Source organism: Apiospora kogelbergensis (assembly GCF_038363985.1).
Source record: "Apiospora kogelbergensis strain CBS 113332 chromosome Unknown utg000003l_segment0_segment0, whole genome shotgun sequence".
Lineage (NCBI taxonomy): Eukaryota > Fungi > Ascomycota > Sordariomycetes > Amphisphaeriales > Apiosporaceae > Apiospora > Apiospora kogelbergensis.
In genome coordinates, this window is record NW_027117420.1 from 3275818 (window position 1) to 3293351 (window position 17534).

General features: G+C 52.8%; 4 protein-coding genes across 4 annotated transcripts; 2 read left to right on the plus strand and 2 right to left on the minus strand.

The window, feature by feature from the left end:
* Positions 1-1730: 1730 nt before the first annotated feature.
* Positions 1731-2816, plus strand: PG998_005814 (uncharacterized protein; the record flags this gene model as incomplete). Its single annotated transcript, XM_066872632.1, has 3 exons — positions 1731-1816; positions 1874-2404; positions 2459-2816. The coding sequence occupies 3 exons, from the start codon at positions 1731-1733 to the stop codon at positions 2814-2816; spliced, it is 975 nt and encodes a 324-aa protein (XP_066732729.1).
* A 1929-nt stretch (positions 2817-4745) lies between these two features.
* Positions 4746-7284, plus strand: PG998_005815 (chitin deacetylase; the record flags this gene model as incomplete). Its single annotated transcript, XM_066872633.1, has 6 exons — positions 4746-5116; positions 5183-5423; positions 5506-5601; positions 5667-5815; positions 5887-6419; positions 6479-7284. 6 exons carry the CDS (start codon positions 4746-4748, stop codon positions 7282-7284), a joined length of 2196 nt encoding a protein of 731 aa, XP_066732730.1.
* Positions 7285-8660: 1376 nt separating this feature from the next.
* Positions 8661-10441, minus strand: PG998_005816 (NADPH oxidase regulator (tetratricopeptide); the record flags this gene model as incomplete). The annotated part of the gene is made up of 6 exons (XM_066872634.1): positions 8661-8681; positions 8740-9522; positions 9543-9770; positions 9823-10158; positions 10220-10369; positions 10427-10441. The coding sequence occupies 6 exons, from the start codon at positions 10439-10441 to the stop codon at positions 8661-8663; spliced, it is 1533 nt and encodes a 510-aa protein (XP_066732731.1).
* Positions 10442-16101: 5660 nt separating this feature from the next.
* On the minus strand, positions 16102-17410 carry PG998_005817 (copper chaperone for superoxide dismutase; the record flags this gene model as incomplete). The annotated part of the gene is made up of 4 exons (XM_066872635.1): positions 16102-16681; positions 16833-16974; positions 17070-17199; positions 17372-17410. 4 exons carry the CDS (start codon positions 17408-17410, stop codon positions 16102-16104), a joined length of 891 nt encoding a protein of 296 aa, XP_066732732.1.
* Positions 17411-17534: the final 124 nt, after the last annotated feature.

Genomic DNA, 17534 nt, shown 5'->3' on the forward strand with positions numbered 1-17534 from the left:
ACTAATCCAGGTCAAGAATGCTGTGACCCCTCGAGATTGGCAGGCTGGCTTTCTTTGTTTGGGGCCGCGGAATAGGTTTCAAGAATCGATTCTTTGAAGGTAGGCAGGGGCAGCAGGCAGGACTGGCAACTGGATAATACAACTTGAAGAGGGCTCGGAGGGACGATCAACCCAATGCCAACCCACAACCCCGGCATGCTAAGAATAGGCAGCCGTATAGTACTTTCTCTTGATTTGACAGAACTGCCCCCGGAAGGCAGACGGGGCTGGCTTGGCTGCTTACATTTTTCCCATTCACAGGCAGGCTGGTGCTGGCTGCCAGTGTCGTACTCCCCAAGCCCCCAAGAGGTTGACGACGATTCGTCCATCTGTTTTCGTGGTTGTAGGCTTTGTCGTCCCAATGCGAATCAAACCCCTGCACCTGTCAGTCGTCCCGTTCCCTCCCCCTTCCCCCTCCCCCAGAGATCGACCTGATTAGCGGGGCGCTATGACTGGCCGAACGCCTCAAGGCTGGCTGAACAACCTAGAAATGCATTTCTTCTCTTCGGATCGCTAGCCGACTCGTATCTGATTCTCCCTACTTCCCAAGTAGACGGGAAGCTCTAAACACGATACGATACGATCCACGATGGCCCGCTCAGCCTTAGCCTGATAGCTCCTCGTATATTATGGCCTCTCGTGGCCATCTCGCACGATGACGCGAATTATTGTAATCCCATCCCATGGGGGCGCAGGCTGACATGCACCTACCTTTGTTATTCATCAGTCACGCCACAGCCCTCGTGGTCGTCGTACAGGCTGACTGATTCCGACTCGCATTGAATAAGCTGATGGTTAATGTAGGAGATACACGAATGCCCGTGTCGATGTTTCCAACCCCCGTATCAAACAGCAGCTGAAAGGAAAGCTGATCGCTAAATACTGCAGCCACCAGGGGGCAATATAGAATAAGACAAATACATGTGGAGTTTTTTTCTTCTTCTTCTTCGTCTGGTAAGCAAGTAGTACATTGCCAATGTATCTATCATTCGAACGGGGGTTGTTCTCAAGGCTCAAGGGGTGGAATGCTTATTTTGCTGCCTGCATGGCCCACGCAATCTTGCATTCGCATACCATTGAAAAAAAGTCCCTAGAAAGCCCCTCGATCCATTGGAAGCAAACGTACGAGGTACCTCACTCCCTTTGATATTAAGTCAACTACACATCTACATACATATCTACATACCTCACATACAACACACATGTTCCCTTGCCTGCCCTGGTCCTCCAAACCAAGCATTGCCTACTTTCCTAGCGTCTGTACAACCACCTAGGCGATCCGGCTGACAAGAGCGAGAGCCGAAATCCATCCCATTGCCTGACTCCCTGACTCCCTGACCTTTGTCATTTCGCCTCTTCCGATTATCATCAGCCTGGATTCAATTGCCTTTTGTCTCGGTCATTGTTTGTTGGCGCCAGCAATCAGACAACCTGCCAGCCGGCTTCAATGCAACGATAATGCTGTCAGCCAAAAGACACATATCCGGCGCCGGGCTCCAAATCTGTACAACGTAGCCGTGAGACAGTTTACGACTTGCCATACGCAAACCTCGTTACTCACTCCCTTTTCCATTTCACACTTGCCCACCTTTTGCTCGGGTTTTCTGACCCTCGCTGCCATTTTCCCCTCGACAGACCGGCGCGTCTACGACCCTTCATTGCGCACCTCCTGGCGTCTATCAGTCGCCGCCATGGCAGCCTCATCACGCAGCTCGCTGGCTTCCCTATTGTCTCTAAGCAAAACTAGAATCCTCTTCGTGGTTTCATTGGCGATAACGTAAGTTCGTGGCTCCTCTGCCTTCACGTTCCTATCCGCTAACTTCCCAACTCCAAGTTGGTACATCGCCGGGCTCATTCCCCACTACAAACCGAAGGTAGAGGCTCATTTCAAGTCGAGGCTAGATGAGGCACGGCGAAAGATTCCATCAGTCAAGATCGACTGGCACCCCAACCAAAGTGATGACGACTTGCGCCGGAACTACAACACCTCCAAACTGGCTCTCTTGATTGAGCCGCGCCCACTGCCTCACCTCGTGCCCCAGATATTGCACATGATAACTGTGGTCCCTCCGGACTGGCGATTCCTGTTCATCGGCTCTAATAAATCCGCCATAAGTGTTGGCCGCAGCTTTGCCACCAAGCATCAGCAGGCCATCGGCAAATTGGATCTTATGGTGCTCCCTGAACCTTGGGAAATCGATAGCAAAGAGAAAATCCATCGGCTCCTGACCGACAAGCGTTTCTATAACGAGTTCCTTCCCGGCGTGGAATGGCTCTTGAAGTATGAGTACGACAGCATTCTCTGCGCCAACTCCGACCAAAGCTTGAATGACTGGTTGTCGTGGGACTGGGCTGGGGCGCCAAGGTAATCTATACATCATAGTTCACATATGGGCTCCGCTGACTGAACGTGAATCAGATCGGTAGGCGACACGTTTTCTGGTAACGGCGGCCTCTCGCTGAGGAAGGTGTCTACTATTCAACGAGTCCTTAAATTCCAGGAACGAGCAAACGACACTCAGCCAGAAGATGAGTGGTTTGGGTACAGGGTTTCGGTCCTACGCGATACACGAGTTGCATCTGGAACCGACGGTCAGTTGGCCGTTGAAGATACCTACATCCCCAAACCTATGGGTTTCCATGTCAGAGATGGAGGCAATTCGCTCGCACCTGCGGTGTGGGAGGATCATGCCCAGAGAAAGTCCATCTTCGAATACTGCCCTGAGTTGAGTCTCATTATGGATATGAAACTTGAACGCGAGCGATGTGATAAATGATGGCAAAGAAGGTCGCCTCACAGGAAGAAGCAACCAGCAAAGGGGCTACCGGGGACTGAATCGCCTGGATAGCTCTCGAAGACTCTGAAAACGAGACCTTGACGTTCAGTCTTCCAAATATAGCACGGGAATATTGTCGCGGAAGTGCACCACACGCACCATCAGTCTTGCCTGAAACCACATCGGACCATTCACCCAGTACAGGCTAGAAAGATGTACTGGAGCATCCGACACAGGGCCGCTTCAGTATCCATCATGAAAGCCAAGCGCGAAGTAGAACCCCCGCGACCAGGTTCGCGTAAATCTTTGGAGCTTAGCACAGTCGCCCATGATGACCAGGCTTTCCTGGTCGCCTGGCTTTGAACAGACCCTGCGGTTGGGATACCGTTCAAGCCGGTTCTGGAAGTAACGATGAAGCTGTTGGGCAGTTGATTGGAGCGGTGCCAGTCCAAAGCGCATGCGAAGTACGGCCGTCGAAGCAACGGAACAATAGTGCGCGCATAGTCCATATACAGCGGATGCGATGTTCGCTTCGTGCACTGGCGGCTTGAGATATGGCGTCGTCGTCACGATGGCACGCCATGGACACGTTCCCTCGATCGACCAAGGAGAGCATACGTCAATCATGACTTTGCGTATCATGGCGGTCGTTACAAATATACCAATACCTCGTCTATTAATGGAACACGGCTCTTTTTGTACCGGTCCCGTCACTAATGTGCCTTGTCCTTGTCCATGCCGATCAGCTCAACATTGTGTCTACGGGCGAACTCGTCATCCGAGCTCGCTTGAACGCCACAACGAAAGTAACAATCCATCGAGTCAGCCAATTAATTTGGTGATTGGCCTGCATGCGGGAATACTCGCAATGTGATACTGCGTTGCAACGGAAGTAAGCGAAATCCATGCTGGAAGGGGCATATGCACCACCAGGGGAAATATTGGATTTCTATTCCGCCTAATATTGATCTTCCCCAATTCCTTGGAGATCCAGCGTCGTACCGCGAAGCTAGAATGCAAGTCTCACCAGGCTGATTCCACCAATCTGCTAGGGACCGTTTCTCCAGAAACCCCTTCTTCCTGATGGCCAAAGAACACATCATTCCACCCGTGCATGCAAGTCGATACATCATCTGCAGATACGACCTATGCTAATCAATCCCACATGAGTTCAAGTCACGGTCGCTTGCACTTCGGGTCTAGCCTCGATTCAGCTACGTATACTGGGCCTGGGTAAAGAATACTCCGACAACCCACGATGCTCTTTCTCTCTTGGGCAACTACACCAAGATATTGCCGACAGGAAGCAAAGTGATCAACATCCGTAGGAGAGTTGTATATGAGCCGCGCGGCAAGATGATGATGGTGATATAATCGACGGCCCCAAATCAGCTATCTGAAGCTAGTCATGGACAACTGAAGATGTTGATGACGACGGGATCTCCCCTCCCGTCTGCCACACCTCCTGCCCTTGATGAAGCCTCGGATACGAGGGCCAAAAGCAAATGCAAGGGATTTGCGCTGTGTGTTGGTATTCTACTGCTACTTCGCCTGCACATAGTCGAGGTGTGTGGGCCGGCATAATCGGCAACTGCCCACAGCAGCCTGCATGCACATTCACATTCCTCTTTACGCTATAACGCGTGCTGCTGACAAGGTAGCATCCGGGTATATGCCCAATGTGATTTTCTTTTTTCTTTTTCTTTTTTGGCCCTGGCCACCGTCAGTAATTTTCTCAGAATCTCTGCTAAGAATGAGCCTATAATCTATATATATATATATATATATTTGGCTATGGACCTGAAGGGCGCTCCAAGAAGAATTCCAGTTCCCGGCATATAATTCCATGACTCCTTTCCGTACTCAACAGCTCTAGCACTAGTGCATCTTACTTACTGAGCTTGTTTTTACTCAGCCGCCGCCGTCGACATGCTCTGGTCTAGTTCTGCCGTAGTTCTGGCCGCTGTCTGGGCTGGCCTCTCGGCTGCTCACAATCCAGATGCCGCCCATGCAGAGCAGCATGCCGTGCCCAGAATACTAGGCGGGCGACAATTCCTGTCGGACCTGAAATCGCGCAAAACCTTGATGCAAGATACCAGCCAATTTGGCCATCGAGTGCCGCCAGCAGCAGCGGGGGCACAGCCCGGCCACCAGGGCAGCAGTAGCACTGGCGATGCCCACGAGGATGAGAACGAGGCTAAACTACAAAACGCAAAACTCCAGGAGCGTCAGAACAAGAGCGGCAGATGCGGCGCAGGTCGTGGATCTTGTGCTGCTGGCTACTGCTGCTCTGCCGAAGGGTAAGTTGTTTCCCCTCTTCCTATAGAGTATTGCCCACTGACTAACACCGTTGGTGTCACCTGAAGATGGTGCGGTGTGGGCCTAGATTATTGTACAGCCCCTGATTGTCAGTTGAACTACGGCCCCGGCTGCGATGGCAACAAGAAGCCCAGCGGAGTCGACACATCGGGCATCGCGAGGCCGAAGCTGGGGAAAGTTCAGTACGGAGGAGTCGGGATATACGACTGCGTGACCAATGGCGATATTGCACTGACCTTTGATGACGGTCCATATAACTTCACGGATGTTCTACTGGATAAGTTGGCTGTATGCGAAGAACCACCCTCTTTTCCATTGCATACACCTCGGCTACGAGACGAGCAAACCACTGACTGACAACCATGAAAAGAAAGCCAATGCCAAGGCGACCTTCTTTATCACGGGGAATAATCTGGGCAAGGGGCCCATCAACGATCCGAAGTACCCGTGGAAAGGCATAATTCAGGTACTTTGCCAACCCGCCAACACATTCTTCAAACGTCCCAGCAAGGTTATCTGACTCTCCCATAGCGAATGGCGGCCGAAGGCCACCAAATTGCCAGCCACACGTGGTCGCACCAGAACTTCAGTCAGATGAGCACCACGCAGGCTCAGAACCAGATGGTCTGGAACGAGATCGCCTTCAACGACATCCTCGGCTACTTTCCAACCTACATGCGGTCAGTCACCAAAAGGACGAGAAAAAGGTAGAAATATGCTAACCTTGGCCTTCGGGGCACGTGCAATCCAGACCTCCGTTCTCGATTTGCGAGCGGGCCTGTCAGAACATGTTGACCACGCTGGGCTACCACGAGATCTACTTCGACCTGGACACCGAGGGCTATCTGCACGACGACCCGAGCGAGATCCAGACAAGCAAGGACATCTGGGACGACGCCGTCGTGGGGTCCAACCCCTGCAAAGAGAGCTACCTGCAGATCGAGCACGACATCCACTACCAGACCGTCTACAATCTGACCGATTACATCCTCGATTCCCTGTTCCGCAACGGCTATCGCTCCGTCACCGTCGGCCAGTGCCTCGGCGACCCGCCCGAGAACTGGTACCGCGCCGGCACGGGCGCCGTCCCCGCCTACGACTTCACCACGCGCGAGCCGACGGGCACATGGGCCTGCCTGAAGCCGACGTCGACCACCACCAAGGTGACCACGACCTCTACCAAGACCACTACCACCAAGCCGACCGCGACGCCCACGCTCAAGGTGAGCCCGGATGGTGCCTGCGGCCCTGGCATAACGTGTCAGGGGTCCACGTACGGAAACTGTATGTCGCTTGTCCTGTCCCTCCTTGTTCCTTCCATCACCATCGCCGTGCTGTTTTAGCTTGCTTGCTTGGATTCTCTCCCCTCCCTTTACCTAACCAAGAGCGCTTGCCGCCTCCTCTCTTTCCAGGCTGTTCCCAAAACGGATGGTGCGGCGCCTCCATCGACTACTGCGGCGGCGGCTGCCAGTCGCAATACGGCACCTGCCGCTCGCCCGACAACACGCTGCCCGCCGACTCGCCGATCCCGCCCGCGACGTCGCCGACCAAGTTGCCCACGGGACCCGGCGCGGGCATCCCGGACAGCCCGCTCACCACGACAACGGCGCCAGCAAGCCCTCCCGCGCCGACTCAGACCCTGAAGGTCAGCCCCGACGGCAGCTGCGGCGGCGACACGACGTGCCTGGGCTCTGAGTTTGGCAACTGCTGCTCGTCCCACGGCTGGTGCGGCAGCACGGCCGATTACTGCGGCGAAGGATGCCAGCCCAACTTTGGATCCGGATGCAGCCAGGCAAGCGAACCCCCTACCGAGTCCCCTACCCCTACCCCTACAACCAGCACTTCCACTAAGCAAAGCACCACCTCTGCTTCCACCAGCAGTAGACCTGATTCTAGTACTACCGCATCTACATCTACTTCCGTTCCCACAATTACCACCACTCCTTCGTCCACCACAACCACAAGTCCTCCACGCCCAACTGCCCTGAAACCGAGTCTCGATGGGTCGTGTGGCCCGGGGACCGGCTATACCTGCGAGGGAAGCGTGTTCGGCGTCTGCTGCAAGCGGAGCGATGGCAGGTGCGGCGGGCTTCTCCTCTGCGGGTTGCTGGACTGTCAGCCGGGTTATGGGTTATGCATTTTGGCATAAGAAGGGAGAGAGAAAACGGAAAACGCATACATATACATTAATGTTGTCTACTTAAGTTCACTTCTAAATTAAGAGAGACGGGGGAAGTTTCTCGTATACAAATTATTGATGAGGTCAAATTTCAAACATTCCCAAATCATATGTTGTTGCCATTGCTATGTGGTGAAATGGACATGGGAGAGTGAGCAAGGTGCCCTTTGTGACCCGGGACAGCCAACCAGGGCTTCTCACTCATGAGGTCTTACTCAAGGACCAGCCTCCCATCCAAGGATTAACCAGCTGCATAGATTGGGAGGAGACAGCAGTTTGGTACAGACGAGACGCATAACAACACTAAGGCGATTCAAGAGATAAACACGATATAATTCCCGGATACACCCGCTCCCGTTGCGCCTTTTCATATTAAGATATCTGCCCTATCCCGATTGCAGCTGTGAACCACCAGGGAGACATAGTTGCCAACCGACCCCTGTCATCCTTCCCAGACGCCCCTAGGCACTACCCTTTCGCAACCCGTCCATGTCGCCTTTTTATTTGAAGTTTGCGTGCATGCCCTAGTCTCTCGTCTTCTAACGCATGCTTCCTCTTTGATACAGTAAGGAATACCTCCCAGCCACCAATGAATACCGGCGAAGCGTCTTTTAATATATAGATAATAATCGCATATGCGACGCCACGAGGGCGGTATTCAGGAACAGGACAGTAAAGACGGGCAACAGACAAGATTGTGAACAAATGGCAAAAATAGGGGACATAGGCGAAGAGGCAGGCAAGAGACAGCAAAACTAGAGGAACCTCCAGAATTGATATTGGTGTGCGGTGTTTAGCTACTTATTGAAGAGATATTGGCCAGTGGCCGCCTGTGAGGGGGAAACTGTGATCACTCGCCGATCTCCAGATCTATTGGGGGAATATGCTGTGTAGAATGATAATCATATATGATGCCTAAGCAAAAAAAGGGAAATGTCGCAAAATGACAAAGAAGGGGGACAGGTGATAATCGCCAGCGAGCCACCGGTCGCGGACTCAGTGCTTGCTTGCTCACGGACGCCACCCAAAAGTCCCGGACCCTCCACCGCTATGCATTCGTATGGTATCGTGGGCTTGAAACATCGCTGAAGTTTCGTATCATCGAGTATTATAGGACGACAAGCGACAATGCGCAGGCGTTCCCAGAACGGAATACAGGCTGTATCCCCAAAACAGAAAAATAAAGGAATATACTATGTTGTGAAAAGCAAGCAGAAGTGCTCCCCCAAGTGATATGAGGGTGAGCTAGATTCTCTGTGCGTCATTACTTCGTTGCGTCGAGGTTATAGCTGCTGGGTATCGTAGTGTGATAGATGTAACCAAAAAGAACTTCAAATAGGAAACGTCTAAATCTCTTGGATCCAAATCTAATACCACCCAATTAGTATCGCGCTGAGTATTGTGGCCATTCTGGCTGGAACTTACCTCCATCTTGCCAACGTCTTGTTTTTGTTTTCGTGCCAACGACTTAGCGCTCATCATGGCTATATCTAGATCATCTTGGTCGCCCATAGTGATCATATCGGCTGGGTTGGACGAGTCCTCATCACGCACCCTGATCTTGAAACGGCGGCGGAGACCGAACTTCTCACGGATACGATCCTGTAGATCCGCGAATTCTACTGCAGCACCGACCATGATGTAACGGACGTCTTCGGCGTGCACCTTGATGCGGATCTTGCGGATGTCAGGTCTTCTTGAACCACCGCGGGACGACCCCGACATCGAGTTCGTCGGCCGCCTTTGAGGGATCATTTCGAAATCATCTTCGTTGAATGAATCGTAGTCGCTGCCCTCGGGTTCGTCATCGTATCGCGGCTGGTTGCGACGACGTGTTGACGTGCTACTTCTCGGGTCGTTTCCACCATTGTACATGTCGTATACATCGTCGGGGTACTCCTCATCATCCCGCTGGCGGTTTCTGGTGTCTCTCTGTGAGTAACCTCGGTTCGGCGGCGACCTCGTAGCGACGGAAGCTGCACGAGAAGGCGCACGTGACGGTCCTCGGCGCTCCTCTTGAGGCGAAGCCCTCGTGTAGCTGTTGTTCCTCGATTGATCGGTGTTGACCCTGAGCGGCATAGGTTTAGGTCCATTCCTGACGGAGGCACCACGGCTCATTGGGGCTGGCTTGTCGTTCTCGGGAGGCGGAGTAGGCGGGAAGTTGGCTCCGCCACCGCCGCCACCACCACCAGGGGGACTGGCATCCGGCTCTGCAGATTAGGCTTTACGAGATTTGTGGCAGCGAAAGAAATGTTGTCCGACGGGCGGTCATCCTTAACGCTAGCTTTGCCCGCGTTCTTGATCTCGGATCCGGCGAAGCCAGTGAAAGCGTTGGCACGGTCTGAAGCAGCAACCAAGCGGGCCTTGCCCAGGTAATCCTTGGTCTTCAAATTTCGCACCTTCGCATCGTTAGGCCTGTAAACAACGCCCACGGGGATTGAGAAAACGGTGTAGCCCTATACAACAGTTAGCACAAGCCATCGAAAAGTCGAGGAATGGGCTGCCTACCTCTGCTTCTTCGCGGATGGCCTCGTCAATGACGTTATGGTCCTCAACAACCTTCTCTTTCACAGCGTACTGCAAGTCTTGCAGACCTGCGTCCTTTTGTTGCAGGTAGATGTAGCAGAGACCTCTGTTGAACAGCACCTCGCAGGAGTATAGCTTGAAGAGAAGACCCAATTGAGCATAGTCAATCATTGTGTTGCCTCGCAGGTATAATAATGTGTCGTTGAAGTTCGCCAGCGCCTCCTCGAAGTCGCCTAGAAGAAAGTTGGAGACACCTTGTTGGAAGTAAGCCACGGCGAGGTATTGATCCAAGCGAATGGCTCGTTGATAGCACTCGACCTAGTCAGGGCTATTAGAAACTGCGTGTTCTTGCCGGGCAAATCAGGTTGTGTTCACTTACGGCTTTCTCGTGCTCACCCAGAGTGGCATGGATTACGCCCATGTTGAAGAGGATCTTGGAGGTATCGGCGATGCCGTCGAACTCCTTGAGAGCTTCGTCGAACTCATTGTTGTCGTAACGGCCAAGGGCGGCAACCCATGTCTCGATTTCCTAGGCAGACCGTTAGCTAGCCAACCCAAGCTGCGGGTTACTTCAGTTCGGACATACCTGCTTCAACGACATGGCGAATGTTTGTGTGAGGAATGCAAATCCAAAAGACGAGATGCGTTCCTGGAGGCCGTAAAGGCAAGAAGCCGCTCTGCGACTTGCTCTGCCCTTTCTGAAACTCGGCTGTCTCTGGTTTTCCTAGGCCAGAAGGTAATGCACCCAGTGGGGTCGATTTGCGATGCAGTGCAGTGCAGTGCAGTGTGCGTGCAGTGCAGTGGTGGCGGTTGGGTAGGGGGAGAGGGGTTCCAGTTGTGCCTGGGGGGGTGCCCTTTTTTTGAATGAATTGTCCAGCTCGCTCGTTCAAAGATGGCTAGCCTGTGTGTGCTGTGCTCAGGTCTAGCTGGCTCCCCGCTCAGCCTTGGCTGTCCTATTGGTTTTGGTCGGGTGACTCGGATTTGAGCAATCTCAAAACCTGTTCACGGCCGTGGCTTTGCTGGCAACCAAGTCGATTTCAATGGCTTGTTCCGACGGAAATCGTAAATCAACCAATTCTCCCTTCCTTCCAGTCCCTGCGTCCCGGGTTTGCTGCTGTCAAGATCGGGTCCCGGATTCTTGGGATGTTGGTGCGGATAAGCGCGCTGGACCTGTGTTGGCTGCTAGGGTTGGTTGGCGGGAAAGATTACTTGGATCGCTACGCTGCGCAGGTACACATGCACGAACGGCTGATATGATGTGTGTCGTAGTGCCGGGCTCTCTGGGCGGCTAGGAGATCTGAAAGTGATAGACAGAGAGAGGGAGAGGGAGAGAAAGATTATACAGTCGCTCGATCTTTGTTTTTAAGCCCCAGAGTGTACCGGAAATGACTGACTGGATTAGGGCAGGTCGACCAGATATATCGACGTGACGGAAAGTTGCTTCGACTACTGCTACTTCCTCGTAATTTAGTCAGACCGGGGAACAGCAGACAAATAGGGTATGCCAAAGTTAAGTAGGTTGGGTGCGAGAAGGAGTGGATAGATTCAAATTCAACAGCGAAGCCAGCGCGTACGGGGGGAGGACTTGAAGGGTGGCTGCGTCGGGAGAGAGAGGGAATGGCAGGTCAACGCCAAGAAGCTCCAGATGGGAAAAGAATGGTGAAATCTAGGATGCCGCTTGCGAGGGTTGCTGGGTATATCATGCAGCAGTATGCAATCAACGCCTTTTGCCTGGGATCAACGGTCCGTTGTAAGTGAAGTGGGGACCGAGTTTGGAGTCGGTCGTCTTCCCTGCGCAGCAGCGGACCAAACCATCAGGATGCCTGTGCGGCCGCCGCACAAAGAGGAGAACAGGGGTAAGGGGGAGTTTGGTTTCCCCCAACGGGCGGGCTCCAGTGTCATGATGCTCAGGCAACCGGTACAATACGGAATACCTCTCTCTCTCACCCTACAGGTGTACAGGCTTACGTACCTGGGGAGCATGGATGGATGGAATCTGCAGTGACGAAAATAAGGTATGGCAGGGTGTCGGGTGTGTGGGCGGGCTTGTTGAGGATGGCGCTTAAGGTGACAGCAGCGAGTCGAGGCGATGGAAGCCGGCATCCTTCTCTCCTGTTTCCTTATTGATTGCATCGACAAGACATTCTTTCTTTTCTGCGTGATATCAGTCTTCGAGTTCGGATCAGGCGGCGACCGATGACCGGTGGTGACCTAGAGAAGTATATCGCGTGGTCCTGAGCGATCGGATACACCCAAGTTTGGGGAATAACTGGCTTCTGTATTTCGTCTCTACTTCCTAGTGATGATGCCAAGCCTATCTTGTCACAGTAGGTGCGTTTAACACGTGCAGCTGAATGGCTAATCTCCCAGGACCGTAGCAAGAAGTGACCTGCGGGCGGCCATCTGTGGTTGGGAGTTGTCTTTACTCCAAACCCGTCACAGCCACCCGGGGGCAGAGCCGCCTTCGCTAGTCATGACCGACGCGATAAACTTTCGAGGTTGGTGTGTTTGCTGCTGGCGATCGGTCCATTTTGGACGACATGATGTAATCACACCCTGTTGCTGTCTTGTCAATTTACATAGATCCCGTGATGCTGCCAGGACCGAACCGTTTGGAGGCGGACCAACAAGCGCCCTCGGGTCGCCGTCGCCGTCGCCTTCGCCTTCGCCTTCGCCTTCCTTCGCCTTCCTTCGCCTTACCTGGGTGCGCTGGGCTCAACACCTGAGGCCCCTCTCCACAAAATAGCCAATGCGGGAGCGAGCAGTTGAATCCCTGCTCTCGCTAATAATCTGCCTGGACTCGGAACAGCTGTGGATTTAAGCCCTGTCGGTTGTAAAGCAGCAAGTGTTCCAGGTGACCCAACTAGCCCTTGATTGGCTCTGGGGGCTAGAAAACGGTGCCGTATCTCCTTGACACCAGCCGTTCCAAGGGCGCGTATCGATCGTGTCGCCCCATGTCACGCCTGGTACAGGAACTGTCTGTCGGATGTCCCGTCTGTTTGTTGCTTGTGCGGAGAGTATTTACATACACTTCCCGTTCGCCCTCTGATTTCGGGGTTATTATGCTGTGCGACCAGAGGAAACCCAATTGATGACCTATCAAGCCGTCCCTGGCAGCAGCGTGCCTTGGCTGTTGTTGTTTTTAGCACCATTGCCAAGGTGTGAATATCCTAAATGCTATTGGCCACTTTTGTGACCTGTCTGGAGACCTAACCTGAGAGTCTGTCATCGAATAGATACGCGCCCTGGCGCTCACACAAAAGTCCAACAGGCGGTGTCGTCGTTACATACTTCATCGCTAAGTGAATAAACAATTGATCAACCCTACTCTTGTAATTCGCACACATAAAATGCCCCGTATGTAGACGTAACACGTGCTCGGACCCGTGATACCTAGGCCCAGAGCGTCTTGTAGGCATGTAAGGATGTAGCTTTCGCAACCGGCGTTAGGTTCTGATACACAGGACGCTGCTACAACGATGGGCCATGTTTCCATCGAGACCACATTAAATAGTATGCATGTACATACACACATATGTAGAGATTTCAGCAGCCAACTCCACAGCGCCCAGTATCCCAGGACACGTTACGTTGGATGCCGAGTCCCGTCAAGCTTGCCGAAACCTTGCTTGGGATGTGCAGCCGGCGTCAAGCTGTTTACTGTGCAGCAACTCTAATTTGTTCCATCAAGACGTTCCATGCCTAAGCGAGTAATACGTACGTGAGTTGTAGACAGCCAGGTATGGATATTTGTGTGACTCGCGACTCCAAGGTTATAAAGTATAGATAGACTTCGAGATGCCTTAATCCCTATCCTTGAGCTATCTCATTGTTTGGTGTGAACCTCGCTGGAGGATTGAGCACCAGGAGGCCCTTGTACAACTTGGCAATGCGCCCATTGAACCGGTATACGGCTCGAATAGGCTGTCAATACTTGGCTTGACTTGTGAAACGAAGTATAAATCCAAGGATTTGCAAGGAAAATGCCTGTATGGGGAGCAATGCTACTACATAGTGCAAACATGTGCCCAGTACGCAATCGTGCTGCCTATCGCGAGGTATCCAAAGCTGGAGATGCACCTCTCCAACACAATGTTTCGGTCAACTTGATCTATATGGTCTAATCTGGAGCTTACCTTGGAGCCAGAACGAGCTTCGACACGAGCTTGGAAGAAAACGTTTTCCATGTCAACAGTACGCAACCTCATATAGTCTTGCGCTTTAGCTTCTAGAAAGATAAAGTGGAGAGGGTATCGACTTTGATCCTCCCGAGATCTATCATTTTAAGTTATTCCCGAGCAATTGACTCGTCTGATTCGTCCGTGTCAGGGCCCTAGGTTGGACTTGACGATGGCCGCGCAGGCTTGTAACTGCATTGATGCTACCACGGTGAAAGAGTAGCCAGCGAGGAATCCGACGATGATGTCGTACCGCTCATACTCGCTCGAACGGGCTGAGGCCATGGAGAAACGGCCCCCTTTCCGGAGATGTTGATTTTTGGAGTAGGTACACTATACGTACACATTCATCGACTGCATATCGGGGTTTTCTGCATCGTACATGTGAAGGATGATCAACACTCCCGCCAACCGCCTCATACACAAGGAATCTCCCGCGCTTGCAGAGCTAGGGCATGCAGAGCTAAAGTTGATGGCACACGTCTCTGTCGGTAGTGAGATTCTGCACGACGGCTACTACCAGATCTGCCACCATGGCGCGACCCCTGCACCAGCATCGTCGAAAATGAGATTCTTCGCATACCAATCAATCCGCAATATATCAGATCTGACAGGAACTTTTCACACTTGACATTCATGCCTCACAAACCACCCAGCCATGTACACGTAGATGCATGTACAGTGCAGACAAAAAATGAGGATCTCGAGGAAGGAAGGAGAGAGAGCAAGTCTTGGCAACGCCCTCGTCTCATGTTTGAATCTGTCACTTGTCTTCCGAGCCGCATCCGGTTACCACTAAGTGGGCTTTTCGGGGGGCCCTGTTTTCCCCCTTGCACTGTCGTCTTCTGTACCTGATTTTCTGTCTTCTTGCCTACTTGGGACATTGACGACCCCCGTTAATGCCCGCTGGTCTGCTCACGGTTCTGCCCTTGGCAAGTGTGTGAAAGAGCGGGATCCAGAGAAAGATAGGCTCACTCGGGAGGGATAAGCTTTCAAGGGGATAACGACAAAATAACAAGCAAGTCCCCGGGGCCTGGCCGGTACGTGCCCAGCCTAGCTAAGCACATAGGCCACCTCATTGCCCATTGCTAGGCTTAAAACTGGATAAACACCACCTATCTGCAGATCAGGTTGGAGATCGTGCAAAGGCGCTTGAGATGTCGTTCCTCGCTCTCGAACATGTTTCCAATTGCAGCAGATCTCATGTGCCAGCTTGCGTCAAACCGCACGACCTTCGCGCCCGCGGACGAAACAGACTTCTTCAAGAAGTCGGTTGGTAGGTTGACTGGCCAATCCCAAGGAAGATGAGTCTTGAGCAAAACATTGTAAGTAGCTTTGACGAAATACTTGATCTGCCTAGCTCATCTTACCACGGGGTGAAGGAGTCGGCGCGGCGGTTCCCAATCGGAACAGACTTGCTTGTTTGCCAGCATCCAGGAAGCCCCCTTGAACATGGCACCCATTCGCTTTCCCGGCACTGCCAACGAGGATGCTGCCACCACCACATGGCAATGGCCTGATTCTGAGGGTGGTTCGACCCCCGCGAGGGAACATCGAACCACGCGGCGGGCTGAGCCAAGCTGTCGGGCCCCGAAGATGGCTGTTCGAGATATAAAGATTAAGCTTACCTCGTTCGATATCGCTATTACTATCAGACGATGTCGCGCAACCCCCATGATCAACGGCCCCCCAAGCCAGCCTTTAAAGGGCTTGAACTGGTCGGTCCTCTTACCCCGACAATTTCCGCCAAGCTGACATGACAGGTACCGCTGCAGGAGGCGTGTTAACGCCCAGTTGTCGGATGACTCAGTATCCCCATTCCCCGTACACCGTTGGTGCCCGACGGAACGGACACGCTTCTGGAGAAGCAGTACCGGACTTCCAATTTCGGTTGTAGAGGCCATGCAACCAACATGTGAAGGCTCCGTCGCACAATGACTTATCAAGTTGTGTTTATTCTATATCCACTTGATGTGTGGTGGCTACATTCGTCCTATCCTGTTGAGAAGCAAAAGGGGGTCTGATCTATGTAGCAGGACAACCAGGTCCACATCGCTGTCATTCTTCCAGGCCCAGCGATTGTCTACAATAGGCTCAGATCATGCCCTTGGCGACTCCGTCTACTCTTTCTTCCCAAAGGGTCTTTCCCGGAGCAAGAGCAAACTTGCTTCAAGTTTTCCCACATGCCGGCACTTCTTGCAATGACCCCAACAACGGTGTTCTCGTCGTTCTGAAGACCCTGGTTGGCATCTTGACGAGACACCACCATGGAGTGACCAATGACTTCCCAAACCTGGAATGGGTGATCTAGGAAGACGGCGCCTTTGCCGTCCTTTCCAATCTCGAGAGATCCAAGCAGGCCCCTAGCTTGTGTAGTTCCGCTACCTCCAGCCCAGATAGGTCCCGTAGTTGCTGCACCGTCACTTAAATCGCCATATGCACGGATGGTAGCCGTATACTTGCCCGCATCGACCCCATGCAATGTGAGATCGACTAAGGTCGTATCCGGGGACACTTGCACCATGCGCGCAAGGCCCCTTACTTCCCTTTGTTTGCCGTCCTCTGTCGTCACCTCGGCCTTTCCATCATCATCGTGAAATGTTTCGAGAATACAGACGGCTGAGCCTAGAAATTTCGATAGCCGAGAACTCAAAGTCAGTAAGCTGCAGCAAGCATAGCCGATTTCCCGTGAAGATCCTCAACCGTCCGAAGAAAGAGTGACGCGCGGAAGGAACCCGGGGGCATTGGCTTCACCCCTTGGCCAAGCCATCTAGGACCAGCTATGACGGGCGTAAGGAAATGTATTGCATGCACCTACTGTTTGGGGCACCCGATCCTCTCAATATGGCATCCCGGCCTGTGGCTTCGATGGCGCTCACTATGGCCGATGGAGCAGCTGCGGTTCGAGAACTATAGATTAGCGACTGGCTGAAATCGTCCCCACGCAAATACGTGGCTATCGTCCGAACAAGAGAGAGGGAACGCGCGGGCAGGTGCAGGCTAGTGCTCGGCGGTGACATCAGCGATGTATGGATGGGTGGTCGATCTTACCAGTCCCTTCAACAGTCACTAGCTGCTCTTTCAGGTCTGCATCAACTTTCGTAACGCCATCGAGGCTGTACAACGAGTCTGAAACGGCCTTGATGCAATCGTCACATGTCATGTGGACGTTGAAGAGGGTCTGAACGTTTCGAGTTTCATCAGCTTTAAGCACAAACTAACAGCCTGAACGCCGACAATCCTCTTTTTCCCTTCGATGCATAGAATTTTCGAGGTCCGATTTCTCGACTAGACGCCTGGTACTCCTAATAATAGGAGAGGAAAGCCGACAAGCAGGGAGTGAGTATACGCACCTGAAAGGGCGCCTTGACTTTCTGGTTGGTGGCAGTCATTTTGAGATGGGATTGCTGTGATTGGCGGGGTGCTGCGGGAGGGTTTGGCGGCTTCGGTTGGTGGTGTTGAAGATTATATTCACGGTGGACGTTGTGGAAGTAGGAGGCAGTAAAGAAGAGCAAA